This window comes from Sceloporus undulatus, chromosome 1 (assembly GCF_019175285.1).
Source record: "Sceloporus undulatus isolate JIND9_A2432 ecotype Alabama chromosome 1, SceUnd_v1.1, whole genome shotgun sequence".
Classification (NCBI taxonomy): domain Eukaryota; kingdom Metazoa; phylum Chordata; class Lepidosauria; order Squamata; family Phrynosomatidae; genus Sceloporus; species Sceloporus undulatus.
In genome coordinates, this window is record NC_056522.1 from 267,609,457 (window position 1) to 267,633,830 (window position 24,374).

Below are 24,374 nucleotides of genomic sequence, written 5' to 3' on the forward strand. Positions count from 1 at the left end.
ATTATTATTATTATTATTATTATTATTATTATTATTATTATTATTATTATTATTATTATGCATGAGCAGAAAAACAGGGCAGTGCAATAAGTCTTAGGAGTTAGGGAGGTCAAGCAGGAAAACATGGAGGGTACGAAGATTTCACTGCAGTATTAACTAAGCATTGAAGTTTTCCTTGGGATTTTAAAAAACATTTTGGGTATTTCCACATATTCTCAGAAGTTATTCTAATGGAAAAATTTCCTCATGCCATGCATATTGTAGAAACATTTTTCTTCTAAATGCAAAAATTCTTGGGAAATCATATTTTGTAAATCCTAATGGCATAATATGGAATCAGCTTTGAGAAATAAGAGCACCCACAAGTAATGGAGAGTCACCCAGACTTACTTGCCCAAGTGGCCAGCTTCTACTAGCTTTTCCATTAGGCAATCGTTACAGGTGGTATAAAAACACTTGCTGGAAACTGATTAAGTATTAACCACCCATTTTAATGAGTAGTGTAGCAGGCCCCAAAAACAGCCTTAGGTATTGTCAGAGCTAACATGGCATGTTAACCTCCCTCTCAGCTATTCTCATTTCCTGGAGAAGGATCATAGTATGAGGAACCTGATGTAACAGCCTTAAACTTGGAAGAAGGGTATAACATGAGCATGATATGTACCACCTAGATCTTATGGCTCTCTCATAATCTCTCTCTCTCCAATCTAGGGATTCTCAGTCCAATTTTGTTATTTTAGATATAGGTGGGCAACTCTGGGGCCAATTTTCTGCTTTGGAACTGTTCATAATCAACCCCCCCAAAACAACAACAACAAACCAATACATGTGAAAGCAACCAGAACTACCTTTCTGCTTTTTTTTTTTTTAAATGCAGTATTTAATGTTAAACAGTGAAGGGAGACACATGACCTATTTAAAGCTAATCCTGGAGTGTTTTAGCAGAAGTGATTCACCCCCTTTTTTGTAAGAAAATAGTTGTTCAGGGTGTAAACACAAGGACAGTCCTTTGCCCACTCCACTTTAGTTTTAAAGCAAGCCTACTGAGAGCTCTACAATAGACTTCAGCACTGTACACTCGTCTCCCCACATTTGCTGGGGTTAGGGCCATAGGACCCCCATGAATGTGGAAAAACTGCAAATAACAAAAACACTATGTTTTTACCTGAGAGAATACCTCTCTAGGTCCTCCAGTGCAACTCTGGTCAACATCTGCCAGACAATAACCACAGAATTGTGCTGGAGGAGCTACAAATGCCTAGTGGAGTGTTCTCTCTAGGAATATCTAGGTCCTTCGATGAGACTTTTGGTTAAAGTTGACTACAGAGTTGCGCTGGAGGATCTAGATATTCCTAGAGAGAACATATTAATAAAATCCATTAATAATCAAATTTGCAAAAGTCAAAGGCACAAATGTGGAGTAATGAGTGTAATAGATACTTTTAAAAAGTTGCTGAATCTTATAAACAAGTGGTTTTAACATTTCTTAAGCACACAGATGTCTGCCAAGGAAGCCCTGTGCATTGCAGGAGATTGTGCCATGTTCCAGGATGTGCACAGAGTTAGATGGGTACTTTGCCACATTCTCTGTTGATCATTCCCTGTGGCTTTATTCTGCAGAGGTTGATCAAATGCAGTAGGCAATTTGTTCTTTATGGAAGTTCCCTTCCACTCCTGAGACATCCTTAAGCTTTCAAAGAACATCAAGATTCCAAAGAACATTGTTATAAATTAATTCCAATCACTGCTAAGTTTCTGGAGCAGCAAAAATACTTTCTTGGGCTTTTCTTGGCACAGCATGAAAATGTTTTTCCAAATTGGAACAACTAGAAAGAAATTTGAAATTCATTTCTCCTGCAACTAGAGAAAAAGGTATTCCAATCTACCACTTATGAAAACTTCCAAGATGACTTTTGACCAGGGAAAATAATAATAATAATAATAAAATTTTATTTATATGCCGCCCTTCCTACGATCAGGGCGGCTCACAACAGGTTAAAACAATCAATAACAATATACACCATTAAAACACAGTTAAAACAAGGCAACAATAAAAAGCCCCATAGCCCAGCCTCTTGGCCACGAAAGAGGAGGGAGGCCCACAGGATATTTATTCGGGGAATGCCTGCTGGAATAGGAAGGTTTTGAGATCCTTCCTAAATTGGGCCAGGGTAGTGGACGAGCGGAGCTCAGTGGGCAGCGCGTTCCAAAGGGCTGGGGCAGCTATGGAAAACGTCTTCCGAGTCGTGGAGACTAACCTGGCCCCAGGCACCTTCAGTAGCTGCTGCCCAGATGTTCTGAGGGTGCGAGGCGGAATGTACGGGGAGAGGCGGTCCTTTAGGTATCCTGGGCCCAAGCCATTTAGGGCTTTATAGGTAATTACCAACACCTTATATTGGGCTCGGAAGCGAATGGGCAGCCAATGGAGATCTTTTAAAACCGGTGTTATATGGCTGGTCCTGGGGGCACCAGTGACCAGCCGGGCTGCCATGTTCTGCACCAACTGTAGCTTCCGAGTTTGGTATAAGGGTTGCCCCATGTAGAGTACATTGCAGAAATCCAGTCTCGAAGTTACCAGAGCATGTACAACAGTTTCTAGGTCCCTCTGGGCCAGGTATGGGCGCAGCTGGCGAATCAGCCGAAGCTGATGACAGGTGCTCTTGACCGTCGCATTCACCTGAGCAGTCAGGTGAAGCGACGAGTCAAGAAGCACGCCCAGACTGCGCACGGAGTCCTTCACAGGGAGCGTGACCCCGTTCAGGACAGGTGGAACCACCGCCATTCCTGGACCAGGAGAACCTATCACTAGTACCTCCGTTTTCTCTGGATTCAATTTGAGTCGGTTTTCCCTCATCCAGCCCATTATTGACTCTAGACAGGCCACGAGAGGAGAGACGCCATCCCCAGTCACTGCATCAGTCGGAGACATAGAGAAAATAATTTGGGTGTCATCAGCGTACTGATAACCCCGCGCCCCATGTCTCCGGATGATCTCTCCCAGCGGTTTCATGTAAATGTTAAATAGCATGGGAGACAGAATGGCCCCTTGAGGGACCCCAGTTTTAAGGGCCCGCTCATCGGAGCACACGTCTCCCAGCTGCACCATCTGGGACCTCCCGGAGAGGTAGGACCGGAACCACTGGAGCGCAGTGCCCCCGATTCCCACCTCTGCCAGGCGCCCCAGAAGGATACCATGGTCTATGGTATCGAAAGCCGCTGAGATGTCCAAGAGCACCAACAGGGACACGCTTCCCCTGTCGATGCCCAGACGGAGATCATCGACCAGGGCGACCATGGCCGTCTCAACCCCGTAACCCGCCCGGAAGCCAGTTTGAAATGGGTCCAGATAATCCGTTTCATCCAAGACCGCCTGAAGCTGGATCGCAACCGCCCTCTCGATCACCTTTCCCAAAAATGGTAGCAGCAAAATAGGCCGATAATTGTTATGTACCAGGGGGTCGAGGGAGGGCTTTTTTAGGATTGGTTTTACAATGGCCAATTTAAGATCCGATGGAAATAGCCCATCCCTCAAAGATGTATTAATTATCCGGTGTAACAATGATGTTACTACCGGTCCCCCCTGGGCTGCTAACCATGAGGGACAGGGATCAAGGGAGCAGGTTGTTTTCCGAACGCTTCCGAGGATCTTGTCCACATCCTCGGTACTCACCAACTCAAACTGATCCAGTTTAACATAGTCCACAGAGGCTCTGGACACTTCTACCCTAGGTTCTGCTGAAATGTCGGCGTTCAGACCTTCGCTTATACGAGAAGTTTTATCCGTGAAAAAGTCGTTAAACAGGTCACAGCAGGCCTTAGAAGGTTCAAGGATCTGGTTCAGGGCGGGAGGGAGCTGAGTTAGCTCCCTGACCACCCTGAACAACTCTGTCGGATGCGACTCAGCGGACGCAATACGAGCACCATAGAACGAGTTCTTTGTTGCTCGTATTGCCTCTCCGTAGTCCTCTAACAGTTGGTCTAGGAGAGTTTTGTCGTCTAAGCGAAGGTGTTTCCGCCAACGGTACTCTAGCCGTCGCAGAACCCGCTTCCTCGCCCGGAGATCTTCCGTGTACCAGGGCTTACATTTAGGAGCAGGCCTGAGAGGGCGCTTGGGAGCGATCCTGTGTATAGCCCTAGAAAGACCGGTATTCCAGGTACCGGTAAGGGCATCAACAGAGTCGCCGTCATTTCCAACCGTGAGCCCCTCTAAGGGTTCCTGGAACCTCTCAGGTTCCATCAGCCTTCGAGGGTGGACCATCCTAACAGGTCCACCACCCCCGGGGGGGATCTGGGTAGAGGCCTTGATTTCCACCTCTACCAGGAAATGATCCGTCCATGACAGGGGGGAAACATTAGTTATTTCCACCCACGGATTCTCCGCCTCCAAACAGAAGACCAAATCGAGAGTATTACCCGCACAATGTGTAGGACCCTGTATCAGCTGGGACAGGCCCATACTTGCTGTACACATGAATGATTAATTAAGTCAAGATCTTAAGGCAGGGGTGGGCTGTATATGGCTCCCCAGGACAGCACCTCAAGTATAAAAAAAGTTATTTTTGTAGAAATCATTTTTGCAGCACTGGAGGTAGATACTATTTCAGCCAAAAAAATTGTTTAAAGGGTTTTTTTTTTATTTCTTTTAAATATCAATTTTGTTTTGCCCTAAAATCCCCTCTAGAGGGCTTGGGAGATATATTTTGCCACATTCTGGAGCACCCCTGGGCCATTTGAGGTCCAAAAATGGCCTTTTTAAAAACTGTATGTGACTGGTCACTTTGCTATTTAATAATAATAATAATAATAATAATAATAATATTTATTTATAATCCGCCTCTCCCTGTGTTGGATCAAGGCGGGTAACAGCATATAAAAAGAGAAAACAATAAAATCAAAGGCCTTTCCCAGGCCTAAAATGACAGTCTCTAGACTAGAAGGCATGGGGGAGCAGTTAGAAACAAGGACATTTTTGTTTCTTAATTTTTCTGGTGAGGGGAGTACAACCCCCCTAAGGCCATCTAAGACATTAATGCAGCCCTCAGCCACTCACAGTTGCCCAACTCTGCCTTAAGTACACAGCTTTTCAAATGGGGAGATACATGGATGACGTTACAATCTTTATGTAGTCTAACAATATTGCATCTTCCCAGGACAGTAGTGAAGTTTTCCTACTATCTGCATCTTCCCAAGATTGAATTGAAGAATTTAGAGAAAGTTTTTTCCCCTTTTGCCAAGGGTCAAAGCTTTAATGGCTTGAGTAAGTAAAGTACAGATAATATACTAACCATTACAGTATCTTGGCTGAGATATCCTGAGAGGCTCCCAGTACCATAATGGATGGCAAACTTTGTACCATTTTTCTCATATGTGCTGGATTTGGAAGAATCGTATTTGCGATGCAGCACTGAAGGTAGAAAAGAACACATATATGCATGGGTGCAATTCATTTAAATCACACATTTCTAAACACTTAAAGACAAACATTTGGGGAGACATGCAGATCTAAATATTTAAGGCAAAATAGATGTCATGAGTTGATTCAGCTCAACTCTTCAATTCATGTTTAATCTGTTTTTGTATTCATGATTTCCTTGCTAGAACCAAAACTAGTTTAGTCTTTGTGCTAAAAGAAAGAATAAGACCAACAAGGATGCAGACACACAATTTGCAATCTCTCATAAAAGCCTAGAAGCCTGGCAACAGAGAGACAGATATACAATTCATTTTATTAAGAATTCACTCATGTGATATATTTCTAGGCCAATTCCGTAAGTCTGCAGCTCTGAAACAGAATGAACCAATGTAAAAGCTCTTGTCTACTCTGACTACATGCAATGTTATGGGGTTTGGGGGTAAAAAGTGTATAAACAGAAGGTTCAGTTAGTTGAATAAGTTACCATTACTGTAATAATAATAATAGGAATTATTTATCACTGGGAACCTGGGCAGTTTACAACAGTGGAGATAATACAAAACAATAACAATAAACATGCAAATAAGAAAATAATATAACATAGCAATACATAGTAAACAATAATAATTGTACAGTTGGTCCTTATATGCAGATTTGCCATTCGTGGATTTGAGCATCTGCGGATGGCAAACCCAGAACTTGTCCCCAATGGCTGTGTGTGTGCAGACGCACCGCCATTGGGGACAAAAGTCCCTGGCCTCCCCTCCTCTCCTCTCCTCCCTTCCCTCCCTGCTGACTTACCTTTCCTGCCGCCATCGCCGCGGGAAAGCGTGGCAGCTCGGCCTTCTTGCCGCTGCTGCGGGAAAAGCCAGGTGGCGGTGGCAGTGGTGGAGGCCAAGCCTTGGCTTCCTCTTGGCCCCCAACACCACGGCCACTGGGCCCTTCCCACAGTGGTGGCGAGGAGGCCGAGCAGCCATGCCTAAGGCCTTCAAATCCTCCAGCACTGGCACTCGGCCTCCTTGATGCCTCAGCCACCGTGGAAGGGCCGGATACCGGTGTTGGAGGCCAAGAGGCCTCCAGCACTGCCACCCGGCCCTTCTGCGGCAGTGGTGGTGAGCAGGCCACGGCGGCGAGTACGCCAGGTGACAGTGCTGGAGGCCTTGAAGGCTTCTGGCACTGCTATGCTCTGCCTCCTTGCTGCCACTACCACCGCAGGAAAGGCCTGGCGACAAGGAGGCTGAGGCTTCGCCTCCAACACCGGCAACTGGCCTCCTTGCCGCTGCCACCAACATGGAAGGGCCAGGTAGGGGTGGTGTCTTTCCTGAGGCAGTGAGGAGGGTGAGCAGCAGTGCCAGAAGTCTTTAAGGCCTCCCGCACTGCCACGTGGCCTCCTCACTGCTGCCATGGAAAGGCCAGGTGGAGGTCCTGGAGGCCTCTTGGCCTCCAACACTGGTACCCAGCCCTTCCATGGCAGCGGAGGTGTTGAGGCCAGGTGGCAGTGCGGGAGGGCTTGAAGGCTTCTGGCACTGCTGCTCACCCTTCTCACTGTCACAGCCATAGGAAAGGCCCGGTGGCGGTGGTGTTGGGGGCCAAGAGGCCTCCAAGACTGCCATTGGGCCCTTCCGTGGCACCAGCAAGGAGGCCAAGGCTTGGACTCCACCACTGCCACCCAGCTTTTCCCACAGTGGTGGCGGTGAGGAGGCCGCACCGCCGCACCAGAGGCCTTCAAGGCCTCCAACATTGGCACCTGGCCTTTCCCACGGCGATGGTGGCACCGAAAGGTAAGCAAGAGGGAGGGAAGGGAGGAAGAAGGGAGGGAAGGGAGGAGAGGAAAGGAGGGGAGGGAGCTTTGTCCCCAGTGGCAGTGCGCGTGCATGCGCACTGCCATTGGGGACAATGGGACTTGAGCATACGCAGATTTTAGTATATGCGGGGGGTCCGGAACAGATCCCCACATATACCAAGGGCCCACTGTATCTTGATAACTTATGAATCCAGTTTTTGTCTCAAAATTTTAATTCATGCCTTGCTGTTTCCTCAATATGTGTACTTTTGAATTTCCCACAATAACAACAGTTTTGTTTAAGTAAGCCAATCCAGTTAAATCAAGGGTGGCTATCATCTGGATTACATGCATCCCACCCATTTTTGCAGCCCTTAAGATTCCCTCCAATGGGGTAAAAATAACAAGAAGGAAGAACATCTAACTCCTAGAATCTTCCAGCTATGACAATTCTCTCTCAAACATGGCAGATCCCTTCTTGGTCTTGTGCCACCCCACGCCTACAAGACAAATTGTGTGTCTGCATCCTTGTTGTTTCTGTGAAATCAGCAGTAGACTACCAGCCATGATTGGCTTCAGGTGGCCCCTAATGGGGAGGGGATTAGTCTTCAGAATGTGCCAACTCTTAAATTAACTTAAGCTGTCTACAATGCCTAGTGGAAGTAGTCTTTATAGCCCCCTGTGTGGTTTGATATTTACAAAACCTAGCTCAGCAGTGGAGTGCCTCCAGCAGAAACAAACTCTGTCCATTACGAGGGCCATCTGTTGGCAAATATCATTTTTTATAAAAAATCTTTTGAACCAGTGATGCTTCTTGAGTAGGGCAAAATGACTACCAGCATGCAGCTCTTTGCCTCGAAGCATTAACACAGAATGCTTTCTAAAACTGTTCTAACATATGGGGAATTAAGTGGAGAGATCCAATTTGGCTCCTCAATTGGATTTGGAAAGAGTATTTTGAGATTCAAGTGCACCTGGCAGGTTCTTTTCTCAAGGGTGCTCAGGACCTGAGAGGCTAGGCTGAGTTCTCATAGTTCTGAAGAGAGTTGGAAGTTGTTTGAGAGGCTTCACTACCCATAGTGTCAACAGTTCATTTTGTCAAAGAGGTTTTGAAACTCTACAGCTCCAAAGTCAGGTGGGTATACCAAACCAAAAGTCTAACACTATTTTTCAAACCAACTTTAGTTCTCTGACAAAACTATTATCTGCCTTCACCCAAAGGCAATGAAGGCAAATTTAAGTCACAGATCTATTAATCTGCTGCTTACTTTGTTTTTATTGTATACTAATTAGTATTGTTTTAGAGATATTTTAATAATGTAATGGTAGATTGTACACCATTTGGCAGGTTTTTCTTCTTTTTCTCTTTTTATTTCACCATTATTATGTAAAGCACTGTGCAAATTTTACAGCGCTCTATAAATAAATGTTAATAATAATAATAATAATAATAATAATAATAATAATTCATCATGCTTGGAAAGCTACAAAGAGAACACTAGATTTTATTGCTTTAATGTAGTCATAGCACATGTGCTTGTAATGCAGTAATATGGAAGATAGCTTCCCTCTACCCCAGTTTTAAAATCATTTTGCCTATTCAGAAATGTGAATAATTTAATGTTTTGCATAATCCTCATCACTTACAACCATTATGAGTTTTTGTGCATAGATTTGTTTGGAAGCAATATTCATAATCATTTATGGCGGGGTTCCAATGTGCTTAAAGACTTAATATCAGTGGAGCCTGCCCTTGTGATGTACTAAATTCTAAAGACTATAGCTTTATTCAAGACTAGCTACAACCTGGTATCTTCCAGATATATGACTCCTATCATTCCAAGCCAACATGGTCAGAGATTCTATGGCTTGCTGCATGCAAAAAGAATACAGACTGCAGTAGATGAACAAAATATGATACTAAGGTGAGGCACTGGTATGTAAAGTTGATTAAATGTGAAGTTCTAAAAGAACAAGAAAAGATACTTACTGCAAGCAATATCCAGCAAGTGACAGTGAACAGAGGGCACCCAGAGATTGGATGACCCAGTATCAAAGACTACAGTAAACGTCTGTGCAGGTGTTCCAATGCCAATTTCCCCATAATACTGTGCCTGAAAAAGAGAGACAGAATGATGGGCAGGTAAGTACTCTGCCAGAAAATGATGACAGCATGAAGTCTACACAGAACCAAAAGTGAATAGTTTCCATGTCACTCTACTCATGTAATCTCATTCCAGAGATAAAACAAGGGCTACTAGGAAAGAGATCATTGTCACCCAAGAAGCAAGTACAGAATTGTGATAAACCAATGTATACCTCAAAAGTAAGAAGTAAAGTTTCACATGTACCTATAGAATACCAGTGACATCAGGATATATAGTGGTCTAGACTGTCTAATTAGACTGGGTTCAAATCCCCATTCATCCATGAAGCTCACTGGGTGATGATAAACCAGTTACTTTCTCTCTGCCTGAGTTATTTCTGATGTATTTTTGTTAGGCAAAAATGTGACCAGGGTATAGAAGAAGCCCGTGCACTATGTCTTAAGCTTCTTGAATGAAAGGTTGGATATAAAAAAAGCAAAAGAAATCTGAAAGCCCAACTGGCACCAATGCTAGCTTTATTTAGGTGCCAAATCAAAACATAGCTATTCACTAAGCCTCGGGGGCCTAAATGATCCATTCCAAAACATTGATGCACATGGTTTTCAGTTGTTTTAACCTTGTTATTTTTTTTAACTTATTGACTTGTGTAATAGTTTTTAGTAATTTAGTATTTAAATTGGCCAGAATCCTCTATCACTGTGTATGTTATATATATATACAGTAGAGGTCCTAAGAAATCCTATTAGTGAACTGCGAAACGCATAATGGGACACTGGCAAGTGTCCTAATGCAAGTCAGGCTATACCAGTACATATCAGCACTCCACAGCCAATATCTCAATGTGTTTCGGGACCTATGTATAACAGGGCTTGGTCCCAAACTGCATTGGTCACGTTCCTGGCTCCCCTATTATTATTAACCTTTATTTATGAAGCGCTGTAAATTTACACAGCGCTGTACATACAACTATTTAGTTAGACGGTTCCCTGCCCGCAGGTTTACAATCTAAAAAGACACGACACAAAAGGAGAAGGGAGAGGTGGTGGGGAAGGGGATCAGGTCCAGCAGTTCTTCTCTACCTCCAAGGCCTGAACCAAGGCAGATGGAATGGAGGAAGGGCTTGGGTTCTTAATGGATGGTCAAAAGAAGAAGGGAATGACAGTAGGGAAGGGGGAAAGTCCAGCTCATCACCTCTCTCACATAGGCCTCTCTCCCCCTCAAGATGGTGGTTGGAAGGAGGGCTCTTTGTCTTTGTAGGCGAGGCTTGTTGTTGCTGGCCTGCCTTTCTCCCCTCAAGATGGTGGTCGGAAGGAGAGCTCTTTGTCTCTGCAGGCGAGGCCTGTTGTTGCTAGCCTGCCTCTCTCCCCGTCAAGATGGTAATAGAACAGCAACCCTTTACTGGATGCAAAACTGCCCAATTCTAATCCCAAAGATGTAAATCCTCAACAGCATTCCAGCCATTATTTTTATTATTTTAAATGTTTAAGATCCATTAAAATTGATTTTAGCCACCCTGACATTTCACGATTGGCTGAGATATAGTTTAGTAAGTAAGCTGATTCTTTCAAGATGAAAGTGCCATTTATAGAAAGACACCATAAAAGTTAGCATATAAACTAGGAAAGACACTGCAAAAGCATCAGAATATGAGGGAATTTGCATAGACACAAGCCCGTTCATTTACTGCTGGCTTCCATGTGGCCTGCTTCTGACTTTATCTGTTCCACCCTGTGAACCAGAGAGGGAGAGGTAAGTGATTGAAAGCTGTCTCATGCCTCCTTTGCTCCTCTTCAAAATCAACCTTAAAACCATTTATTTGGATCTTCTTGTAGTGTTCTGAGGTCAAAATTTGCTCCTCAAAAACAGGCCTTTTGAGAACATAAAAAAAATAAGCGTGGAAAGATTCTGATGTTAGTTCTCATAGACTTGGAAACTGAAGTATCCATCATTGTGTTGAACAGGACATATTGGAAGGAAAGGGGCTTAATTTTTTTACTTTCCTAGTGCTATATAGACCTTCAGCCTCCTTATTGCAGTCTTACTGACACAGGACTAAGTCTGATCGCTTACTACCACTGATCTTGGACAGCAACAACCAAGCATATACCTATCTGTCATAGCTTCAATTTGGGTTCTGTTTCTTGGCCACCAATACAATGTATAGCAAAATGCTGGCATTAATATTACACTAGTTGGACAAATGGTGATTAACAATGTTTTTAAAAATAGCAAGAACAAGAAGATTCAACTTAATATACAACCCTCACACTTCTGATGGTTTCTACATTACAATGTATTGAGGATCCTGATTTCAAAAAAGAGGATGTGTGTGTGTAAGGGGGGTTGTAAGTGTACATGTGCTTCCTTGTGAAGACTGAATTCAGACTAAAAACACAGAACGGTGAACAGTATTGCCAACAAGCCTCAAAGATAATTCCTGAAAATGTTTGTCCAAAACCCGCTGAATCCCCCCAGATCACACAGAATATTCAGTCACAATTCCCGGAAAATTCCCATAATGTTAAAATGGCGGATGTTTTGCAAATAAACGTAAACATAATTGAATAAAAATAATTGTAACTTATTTCAACCCTCAAAATCACCATTGAACCAAACAAAGAATGTTTCAGTCCTTTTAAGATATTTATTTTGACATGAAGGGGGTTCAGGAAGCTTTGTGCCAAATAGAAATGTGTTAGGCTGCAACCGCATGGCAGAAATAAATCCAGTTTGACACCCTTTTAATTGCCATGGCTCAGTGCTAGAGAATCCTGGGAATTTTAGTTTTTGGAGACATTTAACCTTCTCTCTCAGCAAACTCTGGTGTGACAACAAACTACAATTCCCAGGATTTCATAGCACTGGGCCATGGCAGTAAAAACAGTATGAAATTGGATTGTCTCTGGAGTCTGGAGTGAAGATGCAGCCTGAGTTGGGTCCAAGACACACTGCAGAAATAAACCAGTTTGAGACTGCTTTAACTGCCCTGGCTCAGTGCTAGGGAACCCTGGGAAGTGTAGTTTTGTGAGACATTTAACCTTCTCTCTCAGCAAACTCTGGTGTGACATCAAATTACAGTTCCCAGGATTTAATAGCACTGGGCCATGGCAGTTAAAACATGAGTGAAGATGCAGCTTGAGTTGGGTCCAAGACACACTGCAGAAATAATCCAGTTTGAGACTGCTTTAACTGCCCTGGCTCAGTGCTAGAGAACCCTGGGAATTGTAGTTTTGTGAAAAAGAGCTCTGGTGCCACAATGAACTACAATTCCCATGCATCTGAGGAAATACGCTTAAGTCTAGGAAAGCTCATGCTGCCAACTTTTCTTTCAGTGAAACTCAAAGGTGCTACAAGATCTCTCTATCATCATCACCATTATTATTATCATTATTAAATCCAAATGCAGCTGAAGAACTGGACTTAAATTGGCAACACTGATATCCTGTAGACTCATTCTCTGGGGCTGTGATATGGAAGTGTGCAGACAATTCTCTTGTTCAACCAGGGAGTCCTGGGAATTGTAGTTTGTTGTGACATGTTGAGACTCTGCTTTTACCAGCCAGGGCTCCATGCATGAAATTCTGGGCTTGGTGGTTTGTTGTGCCCAGAATCCCATCATCGCAGGGAGCCTTGCAGTTAAAAGCAGTGCCAAACTGGATTATTTCTGCAGTATGGATGGCAATGGAAAAGAGAACGAAAAAGAGAGCCACAAAACAAAATTCTGGGAAGACAGGGCAGCAGAGGTCCCAACTGACCAGGTGCTCTGCCCATGCTCAGAGGCATTTTTAATCACTAACACACACACACTCAGGGACATCACATTCACATCACACAACCCAAATGGTCCTCACAGTACAACAACGACCCTCAGAGGTAGGCTTGGGGCACTCTGCCCAAGCTCAGGAATTCAGAAATTCAAATGTCACTCTCAGGCACACACAGAAGTCCACAACATCAAGCCATGATACCATTATCAAGTATTGCCTTTGTGTGCCTTAAAACTTATTTCTGACTTGGAAATCCAAGGCAATTGGGATTAAGCCAGCCAGCCAAGATCCCTCACTCCCTGCCTCTCTCCAGCACTGCAGCCACTTTGCTTTGCCCCTGGAGGCTGAGAATGCCTGAGGGGGGGGGGCAATCACTGTCCTCTCTCTGATTGGCTGAACTGTTAGTGTGAATGTGATTCCTCCAAACAGTTGGGGTTGGTTGGGCTTGCTCCGTCCTGGCTCTCAGAGGGAGTCATTAGAGAGAGAGAGAGAGAGAGAGAGAGAGAGAGAGAGAGATTTTTCTCCAGCCCTCTTGGCTGAAAACTGTTACACTCCAAAGGGTTGGTTGCTCAGCAGTCTGGAGCTGAAATGGGCCAATGTCGCGGAAAAGGCACTGAAATAGAGCCAGGCGCGAAAATCACACAAAAAGCTCTGAAAAGTCGCCGTTTTCGTGTGAAAGTCGCGAAATTGGCAACACTGACGGTGAATCAAATTTCATTCCAGCATCCCAGGATTCATTGTTTACACTTACAAATTTCCATGCAACCCCCCTATTTTGTTTATAATGAGAGTTAAACAATGCTCAAATTCTATTTTGCTTGCCAACAAATTATCAAGGGCTGGAAGGGAGTGGGAAGACAAAGGCTTGCAACACCAGAGAAGCACTTCCGAGGTCTTCACTCACAAGCCTGCACCTGCCAGTGGGTGATAAGAAGGCACTCCAAAGCAGTAATGAGTGGCACAGCTGCTAGGATGCTATTTCTCATTTTGGCCAACAGCTCTTGCCTTGCCCCACTGCACACTCAAGGTGGAAGGGATGTTTCTCTCTTGAACAAGCTACCTAGACATTCTTCCCTATGGGAAGAGCATGCTTACACAAGCAGCAGCACTGGTTCTTTGTTTTTAAGTGCTATGTTTGCATTGCCTGGTCCACCTACAGCTTGCTGAAATTATAGGTAATGGTGCTCCTTGCTATATCTTTGGTATCTCAAATTAAAAACCATTATCTTATTAGAGCAGGGTGTGTTTTTGTCCAGGTACTTGTACAGCACAGAAGAAAAGCCAAAGATACTGCATGTTACACATAAATACTGGGGCAGCAATGAGAAAACAAACTTGTAATTAACCAGGAATGACATTCATTTTTTACTAAGGTGATTGACATTTACAAGGGCCAGTGCTTTATGCAAAGGCTACTATGTGAGGATAGGGGGGGAAATTATAAGGCGTGAAGTCCTGAGCCTAAAAGAACACTGCCTTCTGTTCTTGCCCATGCTCTTTTTAAAAAAAATTAAATCTGAGACTTTACGAAGACATTTAAGGAAAAGCAAAAGAGAGCAGCCACTGCTGTTCATGTTTCTCAGTAGGCTCTTTGGCACAAAGCAATGCATTTGATGTAGCAATAGCAAGCAAGTACATCTCTATCAGTGCACTTAAGCACTCCCTAAGCAGTTTACAAATTGTAAGCTAATTGCCCCCAACAATCTGGGTACTCATTTTAGTGATCTTGGAAGGATGCAAACCTGAGTTGAGCTTCAGCCTTTTTGCTAGTATTGAACTCGCACACTCACAACAACCTTATGGTTTGTGAGTGAGTGGCTGCAGTACAGGCATTTAACCACTGTGCCACCAGGGCTGGTACAGCTTGCCTATACATTTTGGAACACTCACCAGGCTGTTCTAAGCGCCCAAACTATGAAAAGGTTCTCATTCCAGAAAGTAGTATGTGTTGCCTTCTTACCTTCACTTTCTCTGTTCTTATTCATGTGCATGCTTAAATGTCCAACTTAGGGCAGTACTGATTGTTGTTGTTGCGTGCCTTCAAGTCATTTCTGACTTATGGTGACCCTAAAGTGAGTCCATCACAGAGTATTCTTGGAAAAATTTGTTCGGGATGGGGGTTGTCTTTGCCTTCCTCTGAGGCTGAGAGAGTGTGAGTTGCTCAAAGTCACCTAATGGGTTCAGTTGCTGAGAGGAGATTTGAACATTGGTCTCCATAGTCCAACCACACCACCACACTGGTTCTTGATCGATATTTCCTTAGGGACGAATACTCTTCCCTTCACTAGCAAATACTTGCAGATCTTCCCCATTAGAAATAGATGCTGTGAACCACTTGGGGTTCAAAGGCACTTATGGGCTCAAACTGAAATGCTGCAGCTGAAAGACAAGCAGCAAATTCTACTCTTTTATGCCAGAGAAGAGAAACATGAAGCCCCTCACATGTTGATGGACTGCAACTCCTATCACCCCTCCATAGATAATATTGCTTTTTGAGATCATAATTGCTCAATCCAGATGAAAAGTGTTGAAGATACAGAAGTCACAAGTACCTCCCCACAAAAGAAAGTTGTGGCTATCCAAACAGTGAACAGAGACAATTCGTGCACTTGAATCATGCATCTTCTTTCTCATGCTTCATCTGTATGTGAAATTTTATTGTAATAAAAAATTGGTCAATCCAAATTTTAATTGTGGCTATCATCTAAAAACAATTAAGTATGTTTTCACTCTAAGAGCATACAGCTCTAAAATCAGTCTGGCATGTGGGAAAACATCGCACATCTGTTGGTAGAGCCAGATCAGTTCAATTAAAGTCCCAAACCCACATCAAAATATGGACACCGGATCCTCCCATTGACTATAATTGAAAATACAAAAACAGAAGATAACTTTTCTTCTTTTCAGTCAGAACTTGATTAAATTGGCAAGCTTATGGTTCTACAGAAGGGGATGATGTATACCGAATTGCACCCAGATGCAGGAATCTGATGCTAATTGGCTTTAAAGGTGTTTTGTTTTTAAAGACAGAACTGCCAATATTTAAAAAAATATCTCTGACTGATTTAGTAGAAGTTGACAAGTTGCCTCTTCAAGGATTTATGAAAGGTACCAAATTTCAGATAGTCAGGTAGAAGAATTTTTGTACAAGAGTCATCATTCCATTTGAAGGATATCCAAAAAGGACATATTCAATGCCTCTATTTTTCAGGGGACCATTACTATAAATATAAATAGCATGAACAGGATTACAAACAACAATCTTGGTGGATCATGTGATAGGGGAACTATAAAATATGTGTGTACATTTATTTATGTATATATGGTATGTGTGGTGTGGGTGTGCACACACGTGAGGGAGAGAACAATTTATCACAATCTGATAAAAATGTGTACTAGACTGTCAATTGAAGGAGCCGATCACTGCCATAAAATTATATGCAAAAATAATGTGCTTGCTGTAGTTAAGACTTTTTAAATATTAGCAAACCTACTGAGCATTCATTTGACCACTGCAAATAAAGCCATAGGTCTCCCCCGCCCATTTCTGATTCTGTCCCCAACTCTGTTTTGCTTGTAAGTTTAAGCTGTCAACACTAGGGCATGTCAAACCCTGAACATGAATCCTACAATTAGACGGGAAAGAGAACATAAAAGCAATGAACTTCATATCTGGATGGTTTACTTATCAAGATAAGAAATCCACCTGCTTTTTCCCATCCTACAGAAGTCAGACCATTGTGTAACAGGTACATCATGATATATTACAAAGAAAAATGGAATAAAGCCAAGACAGGTATGGAGATGTTACAAAACCAAATGAGATAGGATCAGATTAAGGTTCTTTTTAAACTGGTATTAAATATAATGCTGACTCAGAAATATCCCTGTAATGCAAATTGCAAGGAGGAGGTCTTTGTGGGTGTAGCAGCAGCAGGGCTAGAACGCTACAGCTTTGGGATAAAAGAGAGGTTGTCTCAGGTGTTGCATAAATCTAGGAGGAGGAGGAGGGGGGGCATAAAAGCATCAGTAACAAATTTTTGCTCAGGTGAATGACTGTGGAGGTGGGCTTGGTGTGGCAGACAGAAAGTTTCCAGACGACTTCAGCAGCATTGCCAAAGTTTCTAATTTAGCAACTACAGCAGTTCTTTCAAAGATCTTAAAGACGCCAAGCTTGCAATAAGCAAGATTAATGCTTCATCTTTCCTTCCTCTTTGGTCATTTTTGAAAGGAGAAATGTTTGCTAAAATGACAAGACAAAATTTTAATATGGTACAAGAGGGGTGAGACCCAACTGATTGATCCTGGCAGGAGTAGGATCTGTTATCAGTAATAGTTATTATTAAAGAAATTGTCAGGGTGAGGCCAAGTAATACAAAATACTTCACATTCACAGTGGTATTGTGCTTGTGCTGTGTGTAGTTTTTAATTGTTTTACTCATCCCCTCTCCCCCCTTTCTCAACTCTGGGCAGCTTACAAAATAACATGCAGAAAAGTCATTTTCTTGTGAAACAATCTGCTCCCAGAAGTCTGTTGCAATAAAAAGTCACCTGGAAGACAACACAGAGGAACTAGGCCAGCTTTCCCTGAGAAGGGATTTCTAGAGCCTTGTAGCAGTGGGTGTGGCAGCCCATCTGGCTAAAGGTGTATTTCCCTTGATATTAGTACTGTATTCCAGAAAATCCATGGGTGTACCTTGCCTTAGAAACTAATGCAAACTCTTTAACACCTAAGATTTGAAATGACACTACCTAAAATGACAAATGAACACTATCTTCCCATATGATGCCCTACTAATCCCTTGCTTGCAAGATTGTGTTTTTATAGAGGGCATTTCGCCATGTATGTTTCTAATACAGTGGGCCCTTTGTATCTTCTAGAGTTCGGTCCCAAGACCCCCCTGTGGATACCAAAATCCATGGATGGTCAAGCCCCATTAAATGCAATGGGGTAGTAAAATGGTGTCCTTCACGTAAAATTGTAAAATCAAGGTTTGCTTTTTGGAATATGTATATTGCACATTTGCAAACTGTCAGTGGTTAAATTCACAGATAAAACATCAATGATATGGAATGACAACTGTACATACTCTTTGCCCCAAGCTGGTCAGACGTGTACCTTGAAGAGTTCAGCCAACCAAGTTAGGTGGCCATTTTCTGCCTATCTAAGAAAGGAGACCTTGTAACACAGTGATCGATATTCTCTGCATCAACATATGAACAGTACCACCAAGCACACTGCAGTTCACAACATTAGAGCCAACAGGGAAAGTCTGCACTGTCATTACTAATTTAAAATGCAGAGCTTAAGACAAGTTAGTTTTGGGCTATGGTTCTCAGAATCTGCCAGGAGATTATGGGTTTCTGGGAGTTATAAAGTGGGCCCTTGGTATCTGCTGGGGTTGGGTTCCAGGACTCCCCATGGATACCAGAATCCATGGATGCACAAGTCCCAGTAACTACAGTGGCATAATAAAATGGTGTCCCTTATACCAAATGGCAAAATCAAGGTTTGCTTTCTAGAGTTTATATCTTTTAAAAAATATTTCTAAGCTATAGATAGTTAAATCCATAGATAAAGAATCCATGGATATGGAGGGCTTACTATAGTTTCCAAAAGTAACAGTTCCAAGCTTTGGTGAAAATGCTGTTGCCTCTCAGAGCTCTGGAAAGGAAAGCAGAATGGCACCACATAGCACTAACTGTGCAATCCACAGCTGGACGCTTGCCTGGTGTTCAGGAAGCTAACCAAGGAAATATTAGTTCAGGAAGCTAACCAAGGAAATATTATGTTCTGAAAGCAGGAGTGAAGTACATGTATCCAGCTGAATGCAGGCAAAAACCTGTGCCTCAGTTATCAAAAGTATGGGGAAGCTATTTTACCATGGCAAAGTTTCATTGTATTCTAAGTAGTCCTGACATTAATATTGCAAAGAGGAAGTTAAAATCTTTTGAAAACTCAAAATGTACCTTACTCTCTGCAGTATTTTTCCACCTCTTATCTCGCTTCCAGTGTACATACCCGCAAAGGAGCCAGTCATAATAACTACAGCCCACTTGCATTACTGACATCTTTCAGAACATAACTAAAGAAAGAGTAAGCAACAAGTGGGACCTGTAACAAAATGCTGAAGTGTGGAATGCCTCTGGGCAGTGTTTTGGATCTTCTGTTCTGCTCCTTACAAAAAGTTCTCCATTCATTCATCTCAATAACAGTGACCACTGTATACTCATTCCTCATTTGGCTATTTTGGGAGCAATACCTTTTCTAGGTTTTTAGTTTTGCACTAGTCACAGATAGGGTTGCCCTAAGTCAGGACCTCCAAACCGGGACAAATGTAGGACAACATTTTCAAATGTAGGACACTTTTTTAAATCAAGGACACACGAAAAAATTTGATGATTTTTTAAAAATGTTAATATAAATGCATGTTTCTTAGGCAAGATCAAAATGGAGGAGGACAAGCCTAGACCGAGGACTCAGGCTCCTCTGAGGGGCTTGTGTGCTCAGCCCAGGCCTGCCCTCTGAGGCCACGGAGGACAAGCCTAGACCGAGGACACAGGCTCCTCTGAGGGGCTTGTGTGCTCGGCCCAGGCCTGTCCTCCAAGGCCACCTCCTCTTCCCGGACCTCCCCTTTCCTCCAAAGGGCTCTTTGGAGCTCTTTGAAGGGAAGGGAAGGGAGACAGGAAAGGAGAGGAGAAACCTGGGCACTAGCCCAGTCCTGCTCTTCCCAGACCTCCCCTTTCCTCCAAAGGGTTCTTTTTGGAGTCCTTTGAAGGGAAGGGAAGGGAGCAGGGAAGGCGAGGACTCGGCGGCTGCGGAAGACAGCCCCAGGCCTCTCCTCAGCGGCTTCATTAGGCCAAAGGGAACCTACAGAAAATGCAGCTGCCGAGGAGAAGCCTGACCCAAGCAGGGAAGGTAAGTAGAGAACTAGGGAGGGAGGGAGAGAAAGAGGGAGGGAGGAGGCAAGGCAAGGGACTTTTGTCCCCAATCCGACGTTCCATGCTTCTTCACCTCTTCACTGAGACTCTACTGTACACAGAAAGTGCACTTTGGGGGGGGGGGAACCTTTGAAAATGGGCACCCACCACCTCCACCTCCTCCTCTTTCCCCCTCCTCCTCCTCCTCGCCATGCACTAAGAAAGGGCGCTTTCCCCTCCCCCTGGCTGGCCCAGAGACTCACTCCTCCTCCTCCTCCTCCTCCTCCTCCTCGGGTCCACCTCCTCCTTGAGCCTGGCCAATGGCAGAGTGGGGCTGGAAACAGCTCCGCCCCAGCTGCTCTGCCATTGGCCAGCCAGCCTCAAGTGTTCCCTTTAGGCGCGATGGCTGCCGGCCGGGGCCCAAACCCGGGATTTAGAGTGAACCGGACCGTGACCGTGCCAGTACCCCCAAAACCGTTACAATCACGGGCGCAGCCGGGTTATGGTTAAAGATTGCTAAAGTGAAATACTCTCCAGGGACACATTAAGGGCCATGCCATCCACACAAAACCCCCTCCTGAATACAGATCTACACCTTTTTTGTACCTGCAGTTCTATGAGAAGGCTGCTTAACTAGACAACTGATTTTGCAAATCCCCTCTCCAACCGAGTCCCCTATCCTCAGAAAAAAGACACAGTGTGTATCCAGACAAGAACCTTATTGTAGAATTTCCCCCACCTACGTCAGGGACCCAGATGACTTCAGCTTCTACAGTTTATCTATTTCCTTTGTATGCTGCCTTTTCTTTTTTCCTTTAATTTTTTATTTAAACCAACCAACATTTGACAGCAAAATTAACAAAAACATAAAGAATACATAGAAATAGCCACATTAATGTTAGTAACAGCAACCTTAGTTACAAAACAATAAAATGAGTTCCTAAACCTGTACCGCTTGGATATAACCTTAGTTCCATTATATCTGCATGTCACCTTTTCCAAATATTTGGACCTAAGGCAGCTTTCGGACAGTCAATTAAACTTTTACAATTCTTTAAAAAAAAAAACCTAAACAATTAGAACTACTTCTATATTTTTATTTTTCTTACTATAAAGACTCCATTAAAGAGGAAGAACTGAACAATGCCTCTGAACAGGAACATTATCTGGAAGCTGTCACATGAGAAGCCCATCCCCTTACAAGGCCTACAAAAGCTATAATTTTCTGTGTTTTGCCCATCAGAAAGGGAGGGCTTACCAACAAGCTACTGTTTACACATTTATCATGCCAGAGTCCCTCTTCCAAGGTATATGTCTCATTGTTTGATTTCAAAGAGATAGCACCCCTTCCACAGACAAAGCTGTAAACCTCTGCCCTTATCTGCCTAGGGAACAAGGGCAGATGAGACTTTTGATGACCCAACCAAATCCAGTGCTTGTTGAGCAGAGGGCACTCCAGAGTTTGTTTGTATAAGTGTGTGTCTGCATGCATGAACACATAAAGCAAGGTTGGGAAGGTTAAGTCTCGCTAACCCTTTTTTTTTTTTTGCAAGAACATGTGCTTCTATCTTCTGGGAATGGAGAAGCAGATGGAAAGCCCAACACCTCAAATGCAAAACATATTCACAAACACGCTGGTTTTGGCACTGCTACCAAGACAGAGATGGAAGGAGTATAAGAGAGTAGTGTTAAACACTAAACATTGATCTTTTAGGAGGACTCTATGCTTTTGCAGGACACGGTCAACCCTTTGCAAATCATAAAAATGACTGTTTTCATTTTCAGAGTCAAGGTTGGGCAAAGTGTGGCCCTCTATCTGCTGCTGCACTGCATCTCCCATCACTCTTAGTCAATGGTGATGGATGATGCAAATCACAGCTGGAGAAAAATGACTCAGAGTTTGATCCTGAAGCCATATGGCATGGTGGATTTATGGTATCTGGAGATGCAGGTCAGCAACATTTGGAGGGCTACACTTTGCTCACCACTGTTTTGCTATGGTAAATTTGTTATGCCAGTAATGTTTCAGAACTAGTCAACCAGTGCCAGCATTTTTGCACAATCAGGGTCCAAAATCATGATAAGAAGTTCACCAGCATGTTGAACTGGATGAAAACAGCAGTTTCACATTTTTTAAAAAAAGCAATGTGTTTAGTTTATTTATTCTACCAGTGTTTCCTTAAGCATGCCCATTCTTTACAAAACAATACAGTGCAAAGACAACATATTAATGAGTTCTTCTTGCTCTGACCCTGAAAATAGGTGGTTTTCTCTACTTTAACTGAAAGTAAAGCCAGTCTCTTTCTTTCTATCACTTTTACATGCTAACTCCAAAAGAGAGCATGTTTGTTTATAAAGCTATTATTACCAAGTAAGTTGTAGTGATTTGAGCATTGGACTAGGACTCCGGAAACCAGTGCTCAAATCCTCACCCAGCCATGGAAACCCATTGGGTGCCCTTGGGCAAAAAAGGCAATAGGATTCTGGCTACAAATGGTTCATCAGTTGTTGCTGGACTGAAACTCCCAAGAGCCCAAGTCAACATGGTAAAGGATCATGGGAGTTGTAGCTGAACCACATCTGGATGGCCATTCTTTCCCCATCCACAAGGTAAAGTGTTTTGGAACTTGGATCTATCTGCAATATTCATCCCAGGTTACTTCAAAACTCCTGATTCCATCCTCATAAGAACACTATGGACTGACTGAAACATTCTGAAAGGCAATATCATATAATGCAGGGAGGGACTGGTGGGTCTGAATATTACCCAAGTTAAAAAATACCTTTTTGCTCCCTCCAAAAGCTTGAAGATCCATGACAAGGTCTGAAGCAAACAAACCCTGGATAGGAACAATTCATGCTAGAGGACGCCGCCCGCCCGCTTCCATCTGGGCTGCGGCCCAACAATCTTGGTGTCATTTAACTTAACCCAAACAATGGAAGCCTATGTGGGGCAAGTGTCTCCTAGGCTTTCTTTCAGCACTGGCATGCTAAAAAGTACTGAGCATATGCTTGAGGGATGTGTGCATGGGTTACACCAAATATCAAACAAGGCTTGATTCGTTGTTACTTCTAATTAGAGGAGACCCATTGAATGCATGGGATTACTTATGTGTGACTCACCATTCAGAGATCTCTGTTTGAGACTCCTAAGTGGATCCCACCCACGTGAAGATGCCTGTGTTTTCAGGAGGTTGTGGCAGACAGCAAAGGGAGAGCTGATCAGTGCAGCTGTAGAAGTCTCAGAATGTGAGACACCCTCTTTCACTGTGGTTGCAACCACTGGTCTTGGTCTGCTCTAAACTGCACATATCCTATCTTGGGAAAAGCCCATATCTTGATTTCTTGTTTTCCTTTCCCCGGCTCTTGTCGCCATACATTTTTTCTTCCTTTTATCTTGTCCTATTTTTGTTTGCCAGTCCCAAGGAAGTTCTCTAAGGAGGGAATTGAAGTGTTTAATCAAGTTCTCTGTGATGATGATGAAATTTAGAAGGTGAAGATTGCTCAGTTCATCACTCCCCCTTCCAAGTGTTTTCTTCTGAGGAAGTTTGACTTGTTTTGAGGTACATAGGTGTTCTTTGCAATTGACACATTCCCACATTTTGGACATTATTTATTATTATTATTATATTATTATTATGTTATATTAGTTTTATTTATACCCCGCCTTTCCATATGATCAAGGCGGCTTACAACAGAGTCTCAGAATACAAAGCAAAACAATGCCAGGAAAAAAACAATGCAATACCCTACAATGCCAACAAATAAAAAATACAGTACATAATACATAATACAATACAGAAAAAAAACAACAGTTAATACAAAGCAGAAAAAGCAGTATAATACAAAGCGAAAAAACATCCCCTGACAATAAAAACCTACACCCCCCCTCTCAAATTCCCTCCCCAAAAAACCGCAACAGCGGCGCAGGCAAATTGTCCTTGGCGCTCCTCCCCGATGGTATAGGAGTAAGGAGAGTCCTTTGGGCCGCAGCCCGATGGAAGCGGGCAGCGGGCGGCTCCTCTTCGTGGAGGCCGGTGACCCGCTTATAGGGGGCCGCTCTCACCTGGCCCCTCCCCTTTCAAAAACGCCGTCGCGGCAGCAAACAAAAGAGTCCTCACCAGGGCCGCTGCCAGGTGGAAAAAAGGCACGGCGTCCTCGGGGCAGCAAAGAGTCCTTGGGCCGCAGCCCAGATGGAAGCGGTCGGGGCGGCGGCGTCCTCTTCGGGGAGGCCGGCGAGCCGGCTTATGAGGGGCCGCTCTCACCTGGCCCTCCCCTTCTAAAGACGCCGTCGCGGGCGGCAAACAAAGGTCCTCACCAGGGCCGCTGCCAGGTGAAAAGGCAGCGGCGTCCTCGGGCAGCAGGGGGGCAGCAGGGAGTCC

At 43.7% G+C, this 24,374-nt stretch overlaps 1 protein-coding gene across 1 annotated transcript in view; it reads right to left on the reverse strand.

Annotated features, from left to right (window-relative positions):
• The window catches only part of CTSD (cathepsin D), a 53,105-nt gene that overhangs the window by 13,170 nt on the left and 15,561 nt on the right, over positions 1 to 24,374 (reverse strand). Inside the window, exons 3-4 of the mRNA XM_042479463.1 lie at positions 9,187 to 9,310; positions 5,286 to 5,404 (exon numbers count right to left, since the gene is read on the reverse strand). Of these exons, the coding sequence (XP_042335397.1) occupies positions 5,286 to 5,404; positions 9,187 to 9,310 (243 nt within the window). The remainder of the gene's footprint in view (positions 1 to 5,285; positions 5,405 to 9,186; positions 9,311 to 24,374) is intronic.